This window comes from Electrona antarctica, assembly GCF_951216825.1.
Source record: "Electrona antarctica genome assembly, chromosome: 9".
NCBI classification, from domain to species: Eukaryota; Metazoa; Chordata; class Actinopteri; order Myctophiformes; family Myctophidae; genus Electrona; species Electrona antarctica.
Genome location: NC_136790.1, coordinates 53,949,513 through 53,973,532, shown reverse-complemented (window position 1 = coordinate 53,973,532; position 24,020 = coordinate 53,949,513). Strand labels below are relative to the sequence as shown.

Below are 24,020 nucleotides of genomic sequence, written 5' to 3'. Positions count from 1 at the left end.
TTCCTGCCCCAAAATGGGTTAATGTCTGAAACATCCGACGGTATAATTAAACAGAGTTACAATAGAGAAATAATATACCAAAGACAACTTTTTGTGCCATGTTTATAAAAAATATGTCAGCTCTGTATACTGTACTAAAGATAATATTAAGCATTCAACACAGAAATAATCAGATGAACATCAGGTAAAACACAATCAACCAAAATATACATATTCGGCACCGTGGTTACCTTCATAACATACTAAACATACAGCAGTTATTAATAATGTTCAATACACAGGGGGTTACATTTCCAAGCCACTGACAATACTACCTTGGTTACGTTTAGGTTACTAAACTAAAGCGACCGCGAAGCGGCCACTGTAGCAGCTGTTGGCAATTATTGGCAATGATTAACTTGCGGATGCAGAGCACCCGCAAATGTAAAGAGGGGAATATATATAGAGACAGTAAACATACATTCCAAACTGTACACTGTAAACAATACACAACCCAGGTAATGATATGGAACAATCCAGGCAGGTAAACTAGGCTACAATGTCAGGAAATAACAGAAGGCAGCCTAAATAGCGTCATGTCCGTATTGCAGATCAGCACATGAGCACACTGGCCGGGTCATATAAATAAATGACAGAAAGAAAGTAACACTCAGGAATAAAGTCAAACATCACAGAAACATGTAACACAACTCACCACTGTTCAAAGACGCACACAGGTAAAGGAAATAAAGGAGTATGAACTGGAGTTCATACTGAGTTTGTGAGCAGAAAAACTCAGAAAAACTCTGACGGGAGAAAACACAGTCTCTTGGCGTCACTTTGTTAGACTACTAATTGAAAGGTGGGCACGCTCCCGCTACCTGCCTGCGGGGCGCGCTCATGCGCGCGCTTTGGGAGCGTGCCTGTCATGTCTCTTGGACTTTGTAACAGTCAGATTGTGTGATTCCACTTGTCATTGTCATCCTGGAATAGAATGAATCATCATTCGATTGTATGTTATATCATGCGTCAACTCAAATGGGGAAAATGATTTATTACTATACAACTAACCACTTCTTCCCTGTATGATTCCTCCTCATTATCCTCAGATGTGCATTTTGACCCAAGCATTTGCCACTAGCTGCAACTAAAGGGTTTCCCAATTGAGTCCTCATGTGTGATTTTAGAACACTACTCTGAGCAACGCCTTTACCACACACGTTACAAGTAAAGGGTTTGTCCCCTGTATGAGTCCTCATGTGTGATTTTAGAACACTACTATCAGCAAAGCTTTTACCACACACGTTACAAGTAAAGGGCTTTTCCCCTGTATGAGTTCTCATGTGTGATTTTAGAACACTACTACCAGAAAAGCTTTTACCACACACGTTACAAGTAAAGGGCTTTTCCCCTGTATGAGTCCTCATGTGTGTTTTTAGAACACTACTCTGAGCAAAGCCTTTACCACACACATTACAAGTAAAGGGTTTGTCCCCTGTATGAGTCCTCATGTGTGATTTTAGAACACTACTATCAGCAAAGCTTTTACCACACACGTTACAAGTAAAGGGCTTTTCCCCTGTAAAGAGTCAGAATAGTTCTTTATTTACTCACAATCTCTTGTTAGTACTTTTACCATTGGTTCAATATTTATAAAACACAGACACATTTAATGTCTGAAACATCCAACGGTATAATTAAACCGTTACCATAGAGAAATAATCTACCAAAGACAAAACATGTCTGTTTATATAGGTTTTTACATGCAAAAAGATAATCAACATCAAGAAACTAAGTTGTGGTAGTCTTTAACCAGTCAGGTCGATAGTGTCAGATTATGTGATTTCACTGCTTTAGTATGTACCACATGTCATTGTCATCCTGGAATAGAATGAATGATCATTCAATTGTCTGCGTTATGTCATGTGTCAACTCAAATGGGTTCATGGGGAAAATGTGCATTTATTACTATTACAACTAACCACTTCTCCCCTGTATGATTCCTCTTCATTATCCTCAGATGTGCATTTTGACCCAAGCATTTGCCACTAACTGCAACTAAAGGGTTTCCCCCCTGTATGAGTCCTCATGTGTGTTTTTAGGGTAACACTCTGAGCAAAGCCTTTACCACACACGTTACAAGTAAAGGGTTTTTCCCCTGTATGAGTCCTCATGTGTTTTTTTAGATCACCACTATGAGTGAAGCCTTTACCACAGCCGTTACAAGTAAAGGGCTTTTCCCCTGTATGAGTCCTCATGTGTGTTTTTAGTTCACTACTCTGTGTACAGCCTTTACCACAGACGTTACAAGTAAAGGGCTTTCCCCCTGTATGAGTCCTCATGTGTGTTTTTAGTTCACGACTCTGTGTACAGCCTTTACCACACACGTTACAAGTAAAGGGCTTTTCTCCTGGATGAGTCCTCATGTGTGATTTTAGATGACTACTCAGAGCAAAGCTTTTACCACACACGTTACAAGTAAAGGGCTTTTCCCCTGTATGAGTCTTCATGTGTGATTTTAGATTACAACTCTGAGCAAAGCCTTTACCACAGACGTTACAAGTAAAGGGCTTTTCCCCTGTATGAGTCCTCATGTGTGTTTTTAGAGTAACACTCTGAGCAAAGCCTTTACCACACATGTTACAAGTAAAGGGCTTTTCCCCTGTATGAGTCCTCATGTGTGTTTTTAGAACACTACTCTGAGCAAAGCCTTTACCACACACATTACAAGTAAAGGGTTTGTCCCCTGTATGAGTCCCCATGTGTGATTTTAGAAAACTACTATCAGCAAAGCTTTTACCACACACGTTACAAGTAAACGGCTTTTCCCCTGTATGAATCATTGTGTGCCTCGTCAGAGTTGACTTCAGATTAAAACATTTGCCACACTCTGTACAACTAAATCGTTTCGTCCCTGTGTGACTCCTCATGGAGTGAGTTTGTTTTGATGATGTCAGGTCCTTGGACAGCTTGCTGTCCTTCCACATGTTTCTTGTGTGATTTCAGTATGTTTAAAGTTGACTGACCTTCAATGGGCTCCTGCCAATCATCACTGTCTTCAGTGTCAGATTCAGAACAGTGTGAAGAGAGGAGCTGGTCGTCACTAGTTGGTTGTGATGTTCCACAGTCCTCTACAACAGCTTGTGTTTTCATGTGTTCAGTTGAGGTGCCGGCTACAGGCTCTGTCTCTCTGTTTTCATCATCATCTTCACTTTTCACTGCTAGTAATGTCAACGTTGACCCATCAGCCTCCATTGGTCTTTGAAGTAGCGCCTCTTGTTCCTCTTTAATCTGTGGTGGTTGTGGTTCCTCCTGGACCAGACTGGAGCTCCTCTCCGGTTGTTCAGTAAAAAGCTCCTCTTTACACACAGGGAGGTGCGGGAAGGATAGGAAAAAAAAGACACAAAGAGAGAAAAACATTTAATGTTTGAACTTTGCATTTTTCCAACGTAGTGTTTCCTGTTTCATAGCTTTGGTAGTGTTGGAGGAACGTAATCTTCTCCATTTCGAAATCAAAGGGCTTGACATTCCATTTTTGAGCCACTTGTCCTTTGGACAAGTACATTTACTCACTTGTCCAAGTAAAAATTCATGTAATTGTCTTGCATATTGTTTTTATTGTATTTAATATAATGTTGCATTTGAATAGTTACTAGAGCGGACGTAGAGGCATTTAAATAGTTACAAATAAGTATTAAGTGTTCAACAGAAGGTTATGACCAGGCCCAAACGCAGTGTTTCGATGAAAACTCAGTGGAATTACCGCGGAATTTGAACACGTTCATCATGTAGTTTAATTTACCGGCCAGCGTGATTTATTTGGGTTAAGCTGCAGTGGACGCACCCTGCCCCTCCCCTCATTGCTGACTAATATGTTGTGAGCTGGTCTGGACGATACTATTATATAACTTTATCAAAAGAAGATGTCGGAAGTCCTGTCCGTTTTTTTTGCAGAGGAGCTGACTGGCACTGCTGAGTCGTCGTCATTCAATTACTTTTAATTGGACGGGGGTTGTTGTTTGCCAACACTCTGAATTTGAAGCATAAAAACAGGAAGGCGAGTGGTTTGGGTAAGTAGCATAGTTTAAGTTTACATTTAGGCTACTATTGTATTTACTAGCTGGTTTAGGTTAACAGCTCCAAGAGCTGAGCACCGCGAGAGAAAGCATGTGTGCGAGCTAGATGAAGTGAAAGTGTGTGAGTGTGTGTGTGTGTGTGTGTATGGAGAGCATGCGTGCATGCGAGCGAAGGAGAGAGAGGGAGTGTCTGTTTGGAGAGACTAAGTGTGTGTGTGTAAAGTGCGTGTGAAAGAGAATATGAATGTTTTCTCATGCCAATAAAGCTCCTTTGAATTTAATTGAGAGAGACAGACAGAGAGAGAGAACACCCTTAGCTGAGAGAGATGAAGCGGGATCCAGGGACCCCAAATGGACGAAATCAAAGGTTTGACTAATAGATCTTACTTTGTTGTGGTACTTTAAGGTTTATTTAGCTTGTTTAGTGATTTTCCTCCGACATCACAGCAGAAAAACAGAAAAAAACCCCGCCGATTCCGTTTGGCCTTAGTTATGACAAAAGAACACTACAAAAATTCCTTCAACAAAGATGATCCAATAATACATTATTTTATTATCATAATAGTGGTGACTCCAGGTCTTAAAATTAGACTGTGTAGTTGATGCATGATTTGCATAAATACAATAATATCAAACACGGGTTTAAGATTACAATTTATCAAAAAAGAATTATTAGGACTCCTACCCGTGGGTGATGACCTAACAACATCACTGTGGTACAGGCCCGACAGAAGGCGCTGGAAGAGTGGGCAATTGCCCAGGGCGCCAACCACTGGGGGGCGCCAACTACCGACGGATGAATGGTTTGTCCGTCTGTCCGTCTGTTGTGTTTACGGTGACAGTATTGTTGATAACAGTGTGTTCACATCTGTCAGCCAGTCTGAAAGTGCTGTATGCTGTTCATGCTTTGAAATCTAATAATACGCTGTTGATATTTTATGAAGAGGGAAGACAAGCCGAAGATTTTCGATTGGGGGGGGAGTTGCCCAGGGCGCCAGTTAGCGCAGCCCCATGCCTGCTGTGGTACCTTCTGTTTCCTAGACAGGCTCTCTACCCATTCAGCTATGGCTGTCTCCAGGAATGTCAGCCCCTTCATTGTATTTTTTCCCCCAAAAAATATTACAAATAAATAAACATGTATTCAGAAGGACAATATCAGTCACCAGAACCAAGGATGGGTGTTTTCTGTGTATCTACGATGGTTAAAATGGAGTTTGAAGTTACAATGGGGTTGTATAGGAAGGGAACTTGTGAAAAAAAGTGAATATAAAATATCTAAATACAGAGTGTTCACAAAAGCCTGAGTAGACGATAACATTACCCACAATTATTTTGAAAGTGAAATATCCCTTTATGCAAGTAAACAAAACAGCACATACCTATACGGTACAACTTTACTACAGGTTGCATCTTTGCATCAAACTGTACACCTCTCTGGTCCACCTCTGGCTGTTCCTCTGACAACGTTGAATGTCTTTTGGAGGCCATCTCTCTAGATACTGTAGACCTCTCCCTGTGGTGCTCTGTGGAAATCACCAGTAGAAACAACTTGTACTTATCATTCAATTAGGATTTACTGAACAACCAGGAATAGTCTGGTGACCACCGGAGAGGCGGTTGACAGCCGGAATGTAGACGGCACCCGGGAGCAGTATGGGTTGGCGCCCCAGCCTGTGTCTTCCGTGAGGAGGAAGCCCAACAACCCCACGGTGAGGCCTTTAGGAGGGCCATTCAGGCTGCTCAGGTGGAGCCTGCAGCACCACCGTTGCTCAGGTTGAGCCTGCAGCACCACCGTTGCCCAGATGGAGCCTGCAGCACCACCGTTGTCCAGGTGGAGCCTGCAGCACCACCGTTGTCCAGGTGGAGCCTGCAGCATCACCGCTGTCCAGGTGGAGCCTGCAGCACCACCGTTGTCCAGGTGGAGCCTGCAGAACCACCATTGCTCAGGTGGAGCCTGCAGCACCACCGTTGCCCAGGTGGAGCCTGCAGCACCACCGTTGTCCAGGTGGAGCCTGCAGAACCACCATTGCTCAGGTGGAGCCTGCAGCACCACCGTTTCCCAGGTGGAGCCTGCAGAACCACCATTGCTCAGGTGGAGCCTGCAGCACCACCGTTGCCCAGGTGGAGCCTGCAGCACCACCGTTGTCCAGGTGGAGCCTGCAGCACCACCTTTGCCCAGGTGGAGCCTGCAGCACCACCGTTGTCCAGGTGGAGCCTGCAGCACCACCGTTTCCCAGGTGGAGCCTGCAGAACCACCGTTGCCCAGGTGGAGCCTGCATTCTCTACTGCTTCCATAAACAATAATCACGGCCACCCAACACTCATGTCAGGTGAAACGGTTTGGCCGGTTTTGACGGACGAAACCATAATGATATAATTAAACCGTATCAAACCGTGAAACCGAAATACAGCCCAACCTTATCTTGCACCACATCTTCCTACGTAGTAATGTCAAAGTTGACTCACCAATCTCCTCTTCCTGTTCCTTTTTAATCTGTGGAGGTTGTGGTTCCTCCTGGACCAGACTGGATCTCCTCTCCTGATGTTGTGGAGGTTGTGGTTCCTCCTGGACCAGACTGGATCTCCTCTCCTGATGTTGTGGTTCCTCCTGGACCAGACTGGATCTCCTCTCCTCATATTCAGATGAAACCTCTTTACACACAGACAGGAGGAGGGGAGAGAAGGTAATCAATCAAAAATAATGTAATATGCCCTTATGAAACGCGATCTTTCGGTTTGATATTAATTAATTTCTTACAGCTGCGGAGAATAGATTTAAAAGGCACTGTGTGCGCCGTGGATGTGACACTATTTATGTGACATTTATGCCAAATATCTTAATAGTTATACGTACATGATTATGGGTTCAAACTTTGTGTGCTATACTTATGTAGCGGCACAAGCGGAAACAACATGCTGTGTCTGACTGTCTTTTAGGGGACCATGAGCTAACAAACTATATTTGTATCGTTGTTGAATTACCCTTTAGTCTTGTTAGAATAACACTAATAAAATATAAATTTGTATTGCACCACATCTTCCTACGTAGTAATGTCAAAGTTAACTCACCAGTCTCTTCTTCCTGTTCATCTTTAATCTGTGGAGGGTGTGGTTCCTCCTGGACCAGACTGGAACTCCTCTCCTGTTGTCCCTCTTTAATCTGTGGAGGGTGTGGTTCCTCCAGGACCAGACTGGATCTCCTCTCCTGATGTTGTGGAGGTTGTGTTTCCTTCAGGACCAGACTGGATCTCCTCTCCTCATATTCAGATGAAACCTCTTTACACAGACAGAAGGAGTAGAGAGAAGGTAGCATCAGCAGAGCAACTCAAAGTGCTTTTGTCAACTCAATGATGACATTTATTCTCCTATTCGTTTTGTCAGGATCGCTTAAAAAATAAGTGTCTCAAGTCTCTTCACAACGCCTCGCAGAGCAAGTAGAGCCCGATGTATCCGTCATTTTTGGCGCCGATGCCCGACATCAGACTTTATTTCAACAAGCGTTTTCTGCCAGAAATTTACATGGATGTGAAACTAGAGGACAATATCTCGCTCCACGTCTTTGGAATTATTTATTGGGCGAGTACAAACGGAGCGTGGAGCACATTTATGCTGCCCATGTTTCCTTGCTCACTGGGAGCGGAAGCATCCGATCTATGGCTGTGTTTACAGGAATATATGTAATTTATGTATGATCACAGACATTCTAGGGCTAGTATAACTACTGGTAAATTTAGTTCAGTTCAGCTAGCTTAATGCTACTTGTAGCTAAGCTGGTGTTGTTCAGAGTCTACTAACCTGCAGTGTGTAGATCGATGTCCATATCAAAATCAATGTCCAGCAGTTTGTTTTGTGTCTCCAGCAGAGTTTCTAGTGTCTCCATCTCTCTCTGGAAGAGGTTGACCATGAACTCTCCCACCGCGCTGAGGCGCTCCAACACAAACACTCTGACGCTAAGCTCCACACTACAAACATCAGCAGCGCCACGCTGCTGTTTGTCCACAACAAACAATATCTCCTCTCCCACCGACGCTAGCTGTTCATTTATCTTCAGCCCTATAGACTCCATTTGACGCTTTTCACCTCCTTGAGGAGACATTTCCACCAAGCTTTCTGTTCCTACTGTAATATAGAATGTGTAATAAAGGCACAAACATCAACAATTACCGAGACACGACAACATGTTTGTTCAACAACATTACCGTGGAAAACTGGCGTGGCCACGTGAGGCAAACAAGTACTTCCGACCGGGTCAAAGTTTGTCACGCATGTGCAATAAAGAATCGAGGCACTGTTGCCTTAATGCCTTTCGCCCCCTGATGGTGGAGAAATGAAATTAAATGAAATTAAATGATTACTATATTTACCCAGGGTATCATGGGCTAAGCTCAATAACTTGTTTCCAGCCAGGCCCTGCTCATAGAACATTTCATCGTAGTGGTTCAATGTCTTGTTCAAGGGCACTTCAGTGGTGGTAATTTTAACGTGTCAGACCGCTGATTCGAACTGGCGACCTTCCGGTATCAAGACCGCTCCGCAATCCGTTCGGCCACCGCTGCCACTATAATATGTGTGTAACTGTCACTGAATGATAGATAGATAGATAGATAGATAGATAGATAGATAGATAGATAGATAGATAGATAGACTGACTGCACTACTGTGCAGTGCTCGGGCCCTAAATATGTATAGAGCTCTTCTGAGAATAATAACATAAAGTGAACATACTGTGCTCACATTAGTGCATGAGACCAAGACCTGAACCCCATGGACAATTATCCTTTACCTCCGTGTAGCATGCAGCCAAGACCCGGCCCACAACAGCCCTGCCAATCGGGCTCAGCCATGTTGGCACGACAGGTTGTGTGTCGGTCTGGTGAGTGGGAGACTGGGGTTCAATCCCTGCTACCTGCGAAACACTACATCTGCAAAGGTGAGTGAGTGAGCAATTGTTCAATAAAAATCAGACCAGTCAAAGTGAGTGGTGCTGTACTGTACTGTACTGTACTGTACTGTACTGTACTGTACTGTGCAAGCCCTCCTCCCTGGCCCGTGTGTGCCTGTGTTAGGCTGTGCAACAGTGACACTTGGTGGTGAACAAACGCTATAACGCTATTTTCGTGCTCGGACACAGGGACACAGGGACAGACCCAGTCACACACATAGCTGTGGTTGCACCACTCAAACATGGCGTTTATAATATTCTTGACAAGCCTTTAGTCTTGAGGTTGAACTTAAATGAATTAACTTTCTCGCCAAAATATGCTGATCTACAAGTTGCGGTGCGCAACAGACACGCTGTTCTCTTGTAGATCTGTCTTGTAGATCTGTCCATTTGAAACATGTTAGTAATGTGTCCCGAATCCCGATAGCGACCAAAAACACCATCACTTTAGATTAAAAGGGGCGTGTATGTTCTACGCGAAGCGAAACCTGCATGGTGTAAACGCTTGATAAAGAGGGAGTCCGCTGACTGTCAGGTTCATGAGCTATACCTTTTTTATATTATAATTTTCACTTGAGTGCTATAGCGCCACCCTTTGGCCAATGGTTGTGGGCCTCACCGTTGAAAGTAGCATATCCCTCTACCATATTGCCAAGTTTTGCGAAAACCGACTGCACGGTTAAGCCAGACAAGTCTTGGCAGCCTCAGCCGATCTGCGTTGCTGATGCACACAAAGTAATAAATAAATTGTGCGTGGCTGCGGCGTGCGTTTGTGGGAACCGATAGGGAGAACCGAAATTGATCTTTTTGGATGGGTACCCGGTTCCCCAGCATGTTGTTATCGGTTCCTGCTTGGTCACGAGGTCTGGTACCCACCCCTACCCACGACCCTCTTTCCATATTGCAGAATTTCGTGGAAGACGACAGCACAGAACTGTCAAAACTGTGGAAAAATGGCAGGATCTGTACGAACAATAAGAGATCTTTTTCCCCATCGGACTTGACCCCAAATAATTATAACAACAAATAATAATAATAATAATGGATGTAATTAAAATAATAATAATAATAATACCTTGAGTCAGGGCTCCAGACTAACTTTTTCACAGGTAGCACTGCATGGTGCCACCTACCTTTTCATTAGGTAGCGCCACCGCAAATTAGGTAGCACCATTTTTTTCTTTATATAGCGTCATTAGCGTGGTATTAATACATTACCTTATCATGCCCCCACATCGGGCGCCATTTATTTATGTAGTGGTTTCCACCATTAAAGGTTTTAATCATAAAACCCCTACAAAGGTCACTGTAAAAAACAGCAACCTACCTGGTTATACTTCAAAACACTGTAGAGTAGATGGTTTCAACCCAACAAGTCACTCAAAGTCAATAAAGGCAATACTTTTACAATATCTCCATTACCATTATCCAAATTAATTCCTAAAAATAATTAATATTTGTAAATTTTTAAAAAAAATAGCTCTTTTGCAATGTGAAATGCCACCGAATTCTTAATCAATTTACTTGTCTTGATGGCCCAACTTGTGAAAGCTGCATGCTTTTATTGTGAAGGCAAAAGTTTCTGAATGTTCTCAGTGCCTGCATATCTCTGCGTGCTGAAAATGGCTGATCTACAAGCTCACAGCACGTCGCGGACGCAACAATTTGTGAGCTTGTAGATCAGCTATTTTCAGCACGGAACACGTTGTACGACGAAGAACAAATCAGGCATCAGTGTGCTTCACTCACTGTGGAGTGAGATGGCTTTGGTTGGCCGATCGTATGGACACATACCTCCTCGATGGAAAAATAACAAGCTATTGGAAGCTATTTCTCGTGGCACATTATGTTTAATCAAACAACAACAAGTTTACCTCCTCACTCAGTGTTTGGGTCGGGAGTCGGCTGTCTGCGTAGATGACTGCATGCAGTTACATGCGCACTGCACGCTCCAGTGAAATTGTACAGCTGAGAAGTATTAGTTAATTTGTGTCGGATAAGGGCTTATTGCCGTTGGTGGGTATTCGTGAACGATCGTTCTTTGAACGCGTTCAGGGACAACACTGGGCGTCAGGCGACTGTCCAATGTTTTTATCAATGGGACGGGCAGGCACTGCGGGATGTTTTTTTTTCTTCCTCCCTGCAAGTCGCACTGGTGCGACCTCGTTAAATTTTAACTCGCACGTTGAGAAATTAAGTATTATATGCGACCTATTAACACTTTGATTGCTACAGAATCTCCCCAGGCCTATTTTGATGTTGCTACCGTTTAACATTGCACAAAAGCCTTGTTCGGGGGCCCACAGCAAAATGTTCTCTTATAGCGAGAATCACACGCATACATCAAAAGAAAGCTGAACTTGTCCACTTCAATTTAAAAAATACATTTTGATTTTACCATGTTCCATTCTGGAGATATTGACCTTTTTGCAACACCTGCTTTTGCCTGGAAGTGGTTATCTTGAACAGCGAGCAGAGTTATGGATGGTTTAAAGTCAGAGACATTGAAAGGCAGATATAAAAATGAACACAATAAATATCCTATACATCCTATACACCGAATGAAAGCCCTGAATGTGTACTTTTACGAGGAAAACAGTACACATTGATCCCATCTACAGTTTGACAGTAACCAGATAACTTCAGAGAAGACATGGACGTGAACTCCTCAATATTCACAAAATAAGGCCTATAGCGACATATAAATACTATATACCGTATGAAACAGAAGACTCTCTGCTTTCATAAGGAAAAAAATTCTACTGTAATAATAAAAAAATCACACCCCTGTGAAGTGAGCGGTGCAACTCTACTTCTCTACTTATTCACTACAGCTCGCTATATACGGACTGAGACAGAAAGTCATGTAAACCTTTTATTTACAGTTTGGTCTGTAAACTTCTACTGTAATAATAAAAATCACACCCCTGTGAAGTGAGCGGTGCAACTCTGTTCTCTACGTATTCACTACAGCTCGCTATATACGGACTGAGGCAGAAAGTCATGTAAAGCTTTTATTTACAGTTTGGTCTGTAAACTTCTACTGTAATAATAAAAATCACACCCCTGTGAAGTGAGCGGTGCAACTGTTCTCTACAGTTGCGCGGTGCAACTACAGTAGAAGTTTTTTTCTTATGAAAGCAGGAGAGTCTTCTGTTTCATACGGTATATAGTATTTATATATTTTGTGAATCTTGAGTTCGGGTCCATGTCTTCTCTGCAGTTATATCTGGTGGGCGCAATGTGCATCCAGTAACCAATTTATGACAAACTGTACATGGGATCAATGTTTACTCTTTTCCTCGTAAAAGTACACATTCAGGGCTTTCATTCGGTGTATAGGATGTATAGCATATTTATTGTGTTTATTTTTATATCTGCCTGTCAATGACTATAAACCTTCATAACCTTCATTGTCTTGATCGCAGTAACATTGGGGGGGGGGGGGGGGGGGGGGGGGGTCATGGGCACATTGGGCAGCAAAAGTCTTGATCCGTACGGCTATAAAAAGTCCCATTCCACCGTTCGGTTCAGAACTATAGTATAACGGTGAGATGCGTTGTCATCATCAGCTGATTTTGTTTTTCAAGCTAGTATAGGGGCATGCAGCTTGGGAGCGATGGAAAAAGCTTCACCGGGAGTGTCCAGAGGTGCTAAGCCCGGCTGTGATGTCGACGACAAGGAAAAAATTACTTCCACAGATCACAACACCACGGTTTAGGACGCAGAAAAGTTCGTTATACATTACACCCGGGTCGATTACGTCCCCGACGCGTTCATTGCGGTCTTATCACTACAATTATAATGAATAAAAAAGCGTTACAATCACACGTCCGAGCGATCTCCGATTATGACGGCTCTGCATGGCGATACGTGAACCACCAACGGAACACTGTCTGTTGTCGTGGCGGCCCCTCGATACTGTGGTTTGTTTGTTAGTTCGTAGTATTGTAGGCTCGGGGATCGTTTGGTCGCTACAGTATGAAGAAGGAAACATGCATCTGTCCATGTGTGTTGCAGACGTTATGCAATGCCGATCCGGTGCATATGTGTTTAGGCAGCGTTCCGTTCATCATGTTTTTTTTCCGAGAGACAGAGCCCCCATCTCGCAAGATCCTCCTCCTGGAGAAACAGGAGGGGAGGGGGGAATCGAGTATTATAGTGTTGGGTGAAATGTCCGAGGTTAGGTGAAATTTGATTCTTCTATTCACACACCGACTAGATTATGGGAGCGTCCATTTTACCCTGGCTTCTACACGTAAAGTGGCCCGCCCTCCTGTTTTCAGGAGGGGAGGGGGCTTTTTTTTTTTTTTTCTGATCACGTGAGCGGGACTAAGCAGCAATGACAGGGGGATGGTTCTTCATTGTCCGGGTGGGTAAAAAGATGAATGAAAGTATTCTATAAAAAATCACACCCGTGTGAACTGAGTGGTGTAAGGTTTTATATAGCATGATCAGCTGTGGTCTGACGTAATGTCTGACGTTAAAGATCTTTGGCTAGGTAGACTCGTCTTCTGATGTGATGATTTGTGACCATGAAGTTGATTCAGCTGGAGTTTTTGTCCGATGTGAGGTATTATATAAGGTAAGGTATTATATAGCCTGATCAGCTCTGATCTGACGTAATTAAATCACACCTGGATGTGATTTCACAACTGGCCTTTTCTGTGCAGAGAAAATGACCACGGTTGCTACGGTCATCCAGTTCACCCGGGTGTGATTTAATTACGTCAGAAATTATTTTGAACATAGCAACCATGGTCATTTTTTTATGCACACAAAAGCCAGTTGTAGGAGTGGTTTACACCACTCAAAAAGTGATTAAAACGTATGGATACATGGTTAGCACCGGACGTTTGATTAATTAATAACGTACGGATACGTTGTTCACGTTCGCTGTGTTAAGTCGCACGCTGGAGCCCTGCTTGAGTATAGGTAGTACAGGTTAAAGAAAAAAATCACACCTGTGTGAACTGAGTGGTGCAAAGTCTTATATAGCCTGATCAGCTGTGGTCTGACGTAATGTCAGTGACCATAGTAACCATGCTCATTCTTTTGAGGGACAGGTACACAAACACACACACACACACGGGTACTAACAAAGCCAGTTGTTGGAGTGGTTTGCACCACTCAAAAATAAAAAAAAATAAAAAAACTGTAGCAGTTGTAGGCAGTTTGCAGAATATGAAAGAACCTTCATTCCAATGGACACAAAATTGTTATTTATTTAGTCACAAGCTCTTGTTAGTACTTTTACCATTGGTTCAATATTTATAAAACACAGACACATTTAACCACTTTCACTTTCCAAATCTTGAAAAAAAAGAAAACTGAAAGAAACAAAATACTGAAGAAACAAATCTAAAAGCTCACAATGTGCAGGAAAATGTGTTAACATAGCATCACACTCAGTTTATGAATCTACAAGCTGACAATGAACATGCTAGTATGTGGGATACACCCATGACAAATGTGACAAATCTCTGCGAATGCCAAACTTTGTTGCTATTGAATTGTTTTGAGCTTCCAAACATATAAAGGTTAATGTCTGAAACATCCAATGGTATAACTAAACAGTCTTACTTATCATAGAGAAATAATCTACCAAATACATACAAAAAGATAAAGAAGAAACTAAATTCTGGTCACATCACGCATGTTGATATCGAGCATCGCAGTCAGAGTGCACCAGAAGAGAATTTCCCAATCATTTCTCCATAGACGTTTCAAAAAGTATTTATTTAAAGTTGGAGTGCCACAATTTTTGTATTTTTCCAGTTTTGTATGTGCAATGATGTATTCCCTTTGTATTTAGGGCTTCTTCCTGGAGGCTGAACCCTTGACAGTCAAACATGCCAATGAAAAAACTTGTGACAAATCGTATGACTTTGACTTGACTTTGAGAGTGGAGCATAGCACATGGGCTACTTCTTTCATCTGAACTCAAGGGGTTATGGCCACACTCTATATATAGTGCTTGGCTGGATGCTCATGACGTCACACTGATGTCACGATAAGTGGTTCATTTTGAAGTGCTTCTGGACAAGACTTGTTTCAGCGTTATTTGGCATGACCCTCTACACCATATACTGCAACGTTTCATAAACACTTGACTCTGCATGGATGTATTAGGGGCAGAAGAAGAATTTTCATAAAACTGCAATTATCATTGGCTCATAAAACCTTCATTCTTTCACAAAATAAAATACTCCCAATGTTTGAGGGGCACTAGCCCCTCCTATACACATGTTTGTCTTTAGTTCAATGTTTTGTAAACGCCATTGACAATGAAGGGATGTATGTCATGTTTGTTGGCACCGTTTGTTTTACATCACCATTACATCACCTAATCAACATGAGTTAGACTTTAATATATTAGCGCCCCTCACTTCACATGGGTGTGATTTTTTTGTCTATATAAGCTCATGTCTAGAATCTTTTGTGCATTTCGTAGCAAATAGCCGATCTACCAGCTCACAATACGTCGTGATGCAACTCATTGTGAGCTTGTAGATCGGCTATTTTGTACACATTCCAGACATGGGCCATTCTGCAATACGAGTACTTTTACTTTTAGTACTTTAAGTACATTTTGATGCCAATACAGTTGTACTTTTACTCGAGCACACTTTGAATACGGGACTTCTACCTGTAACGGAGTACATCTACATTGCAGTATTTATACTTTTACTTAACCCATTTAGACCTGACTGACACTAGATTCTACAAATGTCTTCTAAATTCTTACAGTTTTCAGAAACCTATGTTTCTATGTCAGTGGTTCTCAAACCTTTTTCATGTCAAGAACCCCCAGAATTATCTATATTTGGCCGCGGGCCCCCATCTGAAAATATGTTGTTCCATTTTCGGAACTCGGGCTCGTTCCTGCAGCATCGCAGGCGTGCATTAATGACGTTAAACCACCCCCTCTCGTGTAATATTGCTTAATTATTTAATCGGTTTTCACCAGCAAATAAATTAAATAAATTAAAGGGTGTAAAAATTCATCATAGAGTTCAATATTTATCAAACGTTTATAGTACCTCTGGTCTAGAACAAAAGCAAACCGGCAACGGGCATTGTGTTTTTTGTTGACTAAAACTAAGACAAAAAAAAAATATTCGCGACCTTTTTCTTCCGGTCATCACCCACACTTCATGACCAACAGTGCGGTACAGCGACTGCAATACCGCCCCTGTACCCCCCCCCCCCCCCCCCACACAGAATGTAGATCTGCTATTTTTCAATGGCTAAAGTATAACATAATGCTTAAAACACCAAACGGGGTTCCCGCCCCAAAATGGGTTAATGTCTGAAACATCCGACGGTATAATTAAACAGTTACAATAGAGAAATAATCTACCAAAGACAACAACTTTTTGTGCCATGTTTATATAGGTTTTACATACAAAAGATACTTAAGAAACTAAATTGTGGTGGTCTTAACCAGTCAGGTTGATAGTGTCAGATTATGTGATTCCACTGCTTTAGTATCTACCACTTGTCATTGTCATCCTGGAATAGAATGAATGATCATTGGATTGTATGTTATATCATGTGTCAACTCAAATGGGGAAATGTGGATTTATTACCATACAACTAACCACTTCTTCTCTGTATGATTCCTCCTCATTATCCTCAGATGTGCATTTTGACCCAAGCATTTGCCACTAACAGGAACTAAAGGGTTCCCCCCACCCGCCCCCCCCCCCCCCCCCCCACCCCCTGTATGAGTCCTCATTCGTCTATGGGCTTTTCCCCTGTATGAGTCCTCATGTGTGATTTTAGATTATCATTCCTAGAAAAGCCTTTAACACAGACGTTACAAGTAAAGGGCTTTTCCCCTGTATGAGTCCTCATGTGTGATTTTAGATTATCATTCCTAGAAAAGCCTTTAACACAGACGTTACAAGTAAAGGGCTTTTCCCCTGTATGAGTCCTCATGTGTGTTTTTAGATCACCACTCTGAGCAAAGCCTTTACCACAGACGTTACAAGTAAAGGGCTTTTCCCCTGTATGAGTCCTCATGTGTGTTTTTAGATCACCACTCTGAGCAAAGCCTTTACCACAGACGTTACAAGTAAAGGGCTTTTCCCCTGTATGAGTCCTCATGTGTGTTTTTAGTTCACTACTCTGTCTACAGTCTTTACCACAGACGTTACAAGTAACAGTACATACAGGCTTTTCCCCTGTATGAGTCCTCATGTGTGATTTTAGATGACTACTCAGATAAAAGCTTTTACCACACACGTTACAAGTAAAGGGCTTTTCCCCTGTATGAGTCATGTGTGTTTTTAGTTCACTACTCTGTCTACAGCCTTTACCACAGACGTTACAAGTAAAGGGCCTTTCTCCTGTATGAGTCATCATGTGTGTTTTTAGTTCACTACTCTGTCTACAGTCTTTACCACAGACGTTACAAGTAACAGTACATACAGGCTTTTCCCCTGTATGAGTCCTCATGTGTGATTTTAGATGACTACTCAGAGCAAAGCTTTTACCACACACGTTACAAGTAAAGGGCTTTTCTCCTGTATGAGTCATCATGTGTGTTTTTAGATCAACACTCTGAATAAAGCCTTTACCACAAACTGTACAAATGAAGGGCTTTTCCCCTGTATGATTCATTGTGTGCTTCGTCAGATTTGATTTAAGATTAAAACATTTGCCACAGTCTGTACAACTAAAGCGTTTCTTCCCTGTGTGGCTCCTCTTGGAGTAAGTATGGTTTGATGATTTCAGGTCCTTGGACAGCTTGCTGCTCAAAGACAGTCTTTGTCCTTCCACATGTGTCTTGTGTGATTTCAGTGTGTTTAAAGTTGACTGACCTTCACTGGTCTCCCAATCATCACTGTCTTCAGTGTCAGATTCAGAACAGTGTGAAGAGAGGAGCTGGTCATCACCAGTTGGTTGTGATGTTCCACAGTCCTCTACAACAGCTTGTGTTTTCATGTGTTGAGTTGAGGTGCCGGCTACATGCTCTGTCTCTCCGTTTTCATCATCATGAACATCTTCACTTTTCACTGCTTGTAATGTCAACGTTGACCCATCAGCCTCCATTGGTCTTTGAAGTAGCTCCTCTTGTTCCTCTTTAATCTGTGGTGGTTGTGGTTCCTCCTGGATCAGACTGGAGCTCCTCTCCTGTTGTTCAGTGAAGACCTCCTCTTTACACACAGGGAGGTGCGGGGCGGCTAGAAAAAAGACACAAAGAGAGAAAAACTTTTAATGTTTGAACTTTGCATTTTTGGAGGAACATCATCTTCTCCATTTCTAATCAAAGAAAGGGCTTGACATTACATTTTTGAGCCACTTGTCATTTGGACAAGAACATTTACTTACTTGTCCAAGTAAAGATTAGTCATTCTTGTACTTGTCTTCCATCTTTTATTTGTATTGAATATAATGCATTTGAATAGTTACAAATAAGTAACAAGTGTTCAACAGAAGGTTATGACAAAACACAAGAAAAAAGAAAAGAACACTGAAAACAATAATTGACACAAACAGGTTGTTGGAAGTTTCCACAAACATGTTCCAATAATACAATTATTTTTGAGTGTGTCATACATATAGTGTGTAGTGGTGACTCCAGGTCTTAATGTTTAGTTGATGCATGATTTGTATAAATGTAATAATATCCAACAATTACAATTTCTCAAAAAATACCATTTTTATTAGGACTCCCACACGTGGGTCCTGGAACCCACTGCAGACTTAACAACATCACTGTGGTACATTCTGTTTCCTAGACGGGCTCTCTACCCATTCAGCTATGGCTGTCCCTCTCAACAATATCAGTCACTAGAACCAGGGATGGGTGTTTTCTGTGTATCTACAATGGTTAAAATGGAGTTTGAAGTTACAATGGGCTGGTCTGATAAAAATTAATATAAAATATCTAAATACTGAATCGAGCAGATTAAAAACTGTCCAGAGTGTTCACAAAAAGCCTGAGTAGACGATAACATTACCCACAATTATTTTGAAAGTGAAAAAGTAAGTAAACAAAACAGCACATACCTATACGGTACAACTTTACTACAGGTTGCATCTTCGCATCAAACAGTCCACGTCTCTGGTCCACCTCTGGCTGTTCCTCTGACAACGTTGAATGTCTTTTGGAGGCCATCTCTCTAGATACGGGAGACCTCTCCCTGTGGCTCTCTGTGGAAATCACCAGTAGAAACAACTTGTACTTATCATTCAATAAGGGTTTACTGAACAACTGAACGTCCAGGAATAGTCTGGTGACCACCGGAGAGACGCGTGACAGCCGGAATATAGACGGCACCCGGGAGCAGTATGGGTTGGAGCCCCAGCCTGTGTCTTCCGTGAGGAGGAAGCCCAACAAACCCACGGTGAGGCCTTTAGAAGGGCCATTCAAGCTGCAAGTGGAGCCTGCAGCACCACTGTTGCCCAGGTGGAGCCTGCAGCACCGCCGTTGCCCAGGTGGAGCCTGCAGCACCGCCGTTGCTCAGGTGGAGCCTGCAGCACCGCCGTTGCCCAGGTGGAGCCTGCAGCACCGCCGTTGCCCAGGTGGAGCCTGCAGCACCGCCGTTGCCCAGGTGGAGCCTGCAGCACCGCCGTTGCCCAGGTGGAGCCTGCAGCACCGCCGTTGCCCAGGTGGAGCCTGCAGCACCACCGTTGCCCAGGTGGAGCCTGCAGCACCACCGTTGCCCAGGTGGAGCCTGCAGCACCACCGTTGCCCAGGTGGAGCCTGCAGCACCACCGTTGCCCAGGTGGAGCCTGCAGCACCATTGTGGCTCAAGAATCCACCACTCCTGAATGAAGTGTCTGGTGCTGATTGATGATCAAACCTGTTGTGCTATACTTAAGTAGGAGCACGAGCGGAAACAACATGCTTTGTCACAAAGCCTTTGTGTCTGTATGTCTTTTGGGGGACCATGAGTTACCAAACTATATATTTATCGTTAGTTGCTGAATGACCCTTTAGTCTTGTTAGAACGAAAGAACGAAAATATATCGCATAGATGCACCTGGGATGTATCCTCAGTGATGTATCCCAAGGTCATCAGGGTTTAGGGTCTCGCGAACATCATACCCCTCACTCGGGTGACCCAGCCGAGTGATTGTCGTCCCAGTAGATACCCTCGATCTAGACTGGAACTCAGCTATGCTTTCTATGGCATAGGCAGCTCCCGGCAGTATCCGCCGGGAGAAACTAGACTGCAGGAAATGAGAATAATTAATTAGAGCGACAGAGAGGAGAGTGTGTGAATGTACGTGTCTGCGTCAATTTAACAAAGGCGCAGACGATCAGAAATCAGCAGAGAGAGACCGACATTTGCGCTACTGTATGCCGAATTGAAGTGGACTCTGCCCCAGTCTTTTTTTTCTCCCTGGAAATAAAAACGTCTGGGTTTCCGAGGCTACCCTCGATCAGACCCACTAGGGAAAGACCAGGTGGAGGGACCAGGCTCTGTGGGTTGACTCCAGTCCGGGCCCCTCCTACGTCTCACCAGGTCCACTCCTGCTCTCACCACGAGTACAGCCAGGACCTGTGCGTTGGACCAGACTCCCAGCACCAGACACTTCATTCAGGAGTAGTGGATTCTGAGAATAATACTAATACAAATATAATAAAAATATAAATTTGTTTTACCTGAGAGAGTATCGCACCACATCTTCCTACGTAGTAATGTTAAAGTTGACTCACCAGTCTCCTCTTCCTGTTCTTCTTTAATCTGTGGAGGGTGTGGTTCCTCCTGGACCAGACTGGATCTCCTCTCCTGTTGTTCCTCTTTAATCTGTGGATGTTGTGGTTCCTCCTGGACCAGACTGGATCTCCTCTCCTCATATTCAGATGAAACCTCTTTACACACAGACAGGAGGAGGAGAGAGAAGGTAGCATCAGCAGAGCAACTCAAAGATTACATTTATTCTCCTATTTGTTTTGTCAGGATAACCCTCGCCTCGCAAGGCGTTGTGAATAGAGCCCGACATCGGTCTCACCGATGTATCCGTCATTTTAGGCACCGATGCCCGATATTATTTCACTGATGTGGCCAAAGTCTTTTTTTATCATCATTAATGTTACCTACACTATATGAGAGATGTTTGAAAAGATGAGACATATTTGAATAAACAAGCGTTTTCTGCCAGAACATTTACATGGATAACTAGAGGACAATATCTCACTCCACGTCTTTGGACATATTTATTGGGCGAGTACAAACGGAGTGCGGAGCACATTTATTGAAGTTTTATTGAAATGTATTGAAAAGATTTCCAGCACAGGATGAAATCCTCTACGCCAGACTCATAAACAGACATAATATACATGTTAAAAATACATGTATACAATAGTTTACTGAGACACTACACTGTCTCTCTGCATTCTATGATCCTATAGTTTACTGAGACACTGCACTGTCTCTCTGCATTCTATGATCCTATAGTTTAATGAGACACTGCACTGTCTCTCTGCATTCTATGATCCTATAGTTTAATGAGACACTACACTGTCCCTCTGCATTCTATGATCCTATAGTTTACTGAGACACTACACTGTTTCTGCATTTCTATATATTTATTTTACACGAGATTATGTCTTTTCTATGACAGTACTAAATTGATTGATTGACATTGTTTTATATTTACAGACATGTCGGCCGACATGTCCACTGCTGCGGATGCTATTGAGGCTGCTATTGATGCTGCTGTTTCCATGGAAACAGGTTAGATAATGCACAAAACAAAATCATGTTTATAGTTTTTAGTCATCACAGGTTACAGTAAAAAAAAAAGTGGGTGAAATTAGCTTCATACATTTATTTTATGGTTTTGTGTATTCCTGTCTTAGATGGTGAGTCTTTTTGGTTGGATTTTTGGTTATAAAACTGCTTATATCTCCAAAATGGAAGATGATAGAAACTAACTTTTTTTTTGGGAGAGTATAGACTACATTCAAACCTATCTTCGGATATATAATATGTCCACATGGTCCGAACAGTACATTTGAACCGTTGAAGACGGATCGGTGTCACTAAATACAGCCATCTGTTGTAAAACCATGCTATAATCTGAGGTTCATATTTATTATAATTATTAAAGTCGACACCATAAGGTTTAATTTGAGATATGTCATCGATATGTAGTCCTAGTAGAAAGTACTTTGAAAGTACTTTGTTTCACAAAAATGCTCATAACTCTGGAACATTTTCCAAAGTGCTGTTTTGGGAACAGGCTATATTCAGCTGCTTACAGCTTCATACCGGTACATTTTATATTTTATCAACTCAGTTTATTTTTTCCATGATAGCAGACATGTTAATGCTTCTTTTAAGATATTGTGTGTTCACAAAGACAAATCTGAGAATATTCTATAATTCTTTAGATATGTCTCCAGATTCTAAGAAACCCCTTGGCATTACATACATGGCGTGTTAATAGCTAAACATGATTATGGGTTCAAACTTGTTGTGCTATACTTTTGTAGTGGCACAAGCGGAAACAACATGCTGTATCTGTCTGTCGTTTAGGGGACCATGCGTTACCAAACTCTATTTTTATTGTTACAGTTGCTGAATGACCCTTTAGTCTTGTTAATGAATACTAATACAATATGAATTTGTTTTACCTGAGAGAGTATTGCACCACATATTCCTACGTAGTAATGTCAAAGTTGACTCACCAGTCTCCTCTTCCAGTTCATCTTTAATCTGTGGAGGTTGTGGTTCCTCTTGGACCAGACTGGAACTCCTCTCCTGATGTTCCTCTTTAATCTGTGGAGGGTGTGGTTCCTCCTGGACCAGACTGGATCTCCTCTCCTGATGTTGTGGAGGTTGTGGTTCCTCCTGGACCAGACTGGATCTCCTCTCCTCATATTCAGATGAAACCTCTTTACACACAGACAGAAGGAGGAGAGAGAAGGTAGCATCAACAGAGCAACTCAAAGTCAACTCAAAGATGACATTTATTCTCCTATTTGTTTTGTCAGGATAACCATCGTTTAAAAAATGTCTTGAGTCTCTTCTCAACGCCACGCAGAGAAAGCTGTTGTGAGTAGAGCCCGACATCGGTCTCACCGATGTATCCATCATTTTTGGCAGCGATGCCGACATCTCTTATTTCACCGATGTGTTTTTTTAATCATCATTAATGTAATCTACACTTGTACATTACAGAATGTAATACGCTCTTATGAAACACTCTTTAGGTTTGATATTAATTAATTTCTTACAGTTGCAGAGAATGGATTTAAAAGGCACTCTGTGCGCCGTGCCTCTGACTCTGGAGCCTAGGCTGCAGCAGAAAACCCTGCCCTGTGAGTGACTGACATAAATGGAAGTCCAGCTGTCATTCCGGACCCCTCGCCCTGAGAACTATTACATGGATGTGAAACTAGCACAATATCTCACTCCACGTCTTTGGAATTATTTATTGGGTGAGTACAAACAGAGCGCGGAGCACATTTATGCCGCCCATGTCTCCTTGCTCACTGGGAGCGGAGGCATCCGATCTATGGCTGTATATACAGGAATATATGTAATTGATGTGTGATCACAGACATTCTAGGGCTAGTATAACTATAGCCATGGTTCACATGACGCTCGTACTTCACGAGCGTCATGGCTTAACTTCCGCCTGTTTTACGCAATCTCTACATTTACAGAGCAAACGTGTACATAAACATGCAGATATCAAATATAAAGTACTCACAACATGTACCACGGGTGTTAGAAATTCACTGGTACAGCGATTAGCATTGCTGCATCCCACGTTGTGTAATAAAGGGCATTTTCATCCGAGGTGGTTTATTTTGCCATTGGCGTTCAACTACGCGCCCCCTATTGGTCGGGAGGAGTGTGGCTCCCGGTGTGCAACTGTGGATTTCCCAAATGAACCCCATTTGAGAAAAGTAGTCGGGGTGCTCGGATAAAAATGCTTTTTATTAAACAACGTGGGATGCAGCAATGCTAATCGCTGTACCAGCAAATTTCTAACACCCATGTGGTGAGGACTTTGTTTGAAATCTGAATGTTTATGTACGTTTTCCATGT

General features: G+C 42.5%; 2 protein-coding genes across 3 annotated transcripts in view; both read right to left on the bottom strand.

The window, feature by feature from the left end:
- Positions 1–5,372: 5,372 nt before the first annotated feature.
- LOC306930056 (uncharacterized protein) lies at positions 5,373–8,234 on the bottom strand (the record flags this gene model as incomplete). Its single annotated transcript, XM_079510797.1, has 4 exons — positions 7,851–8,234; positions 7,125–7,331; positions 6,522–6,707; positions 5,373–5,578 (listed from the first exon to the last, which is right to left on the bottom strand). The coding sequence occupies exons 1-4, from the start codon at positions 8,149–8,151 to the stop codon at positions 5,373–5,375; spliced, it is 900 nt and encodes a 299-aa protein (XP_079366923.1). The 5' UTR covers positions 8,152–8,234.
- Positions 8,235–16,734: 8,500 nt separating this feature from the next.
- Positions 16,735–24,020, bottom strand: part of LOC306930349 (uncharacterized protein) — a 58,487-nt gene continuing 51,201 nt past the window's right edge. For both annotated transcript variants that reach the window (XM_079511275.1, XM_079511274.1), the window contains exons 2-5: positions 22,652–22,858; positions 20,675–20,830; positions 19,018–19,161; positions 16,735–18,188 (exon numbers count right to left, since the gene is read on the bottom strand). In XM_079511275.1, the coding sequence (XP_079367401.1) occupies positions 19,036–19,161; positions 20,675–20,830; positions 22,652–22,843 (474 nt within the window). In that variant the 5' untranslated portion in view covers positions 22,844–22,858 and the 3' untranslated portion in view covers positions 16,735–18,188; positions 19,018–19,035. The remainder of the gene's footprint in view (positions 18,189–19,017; positions 19,162–20,674; positions 20,831–22,651; positions 22,859–24,020) is intronic.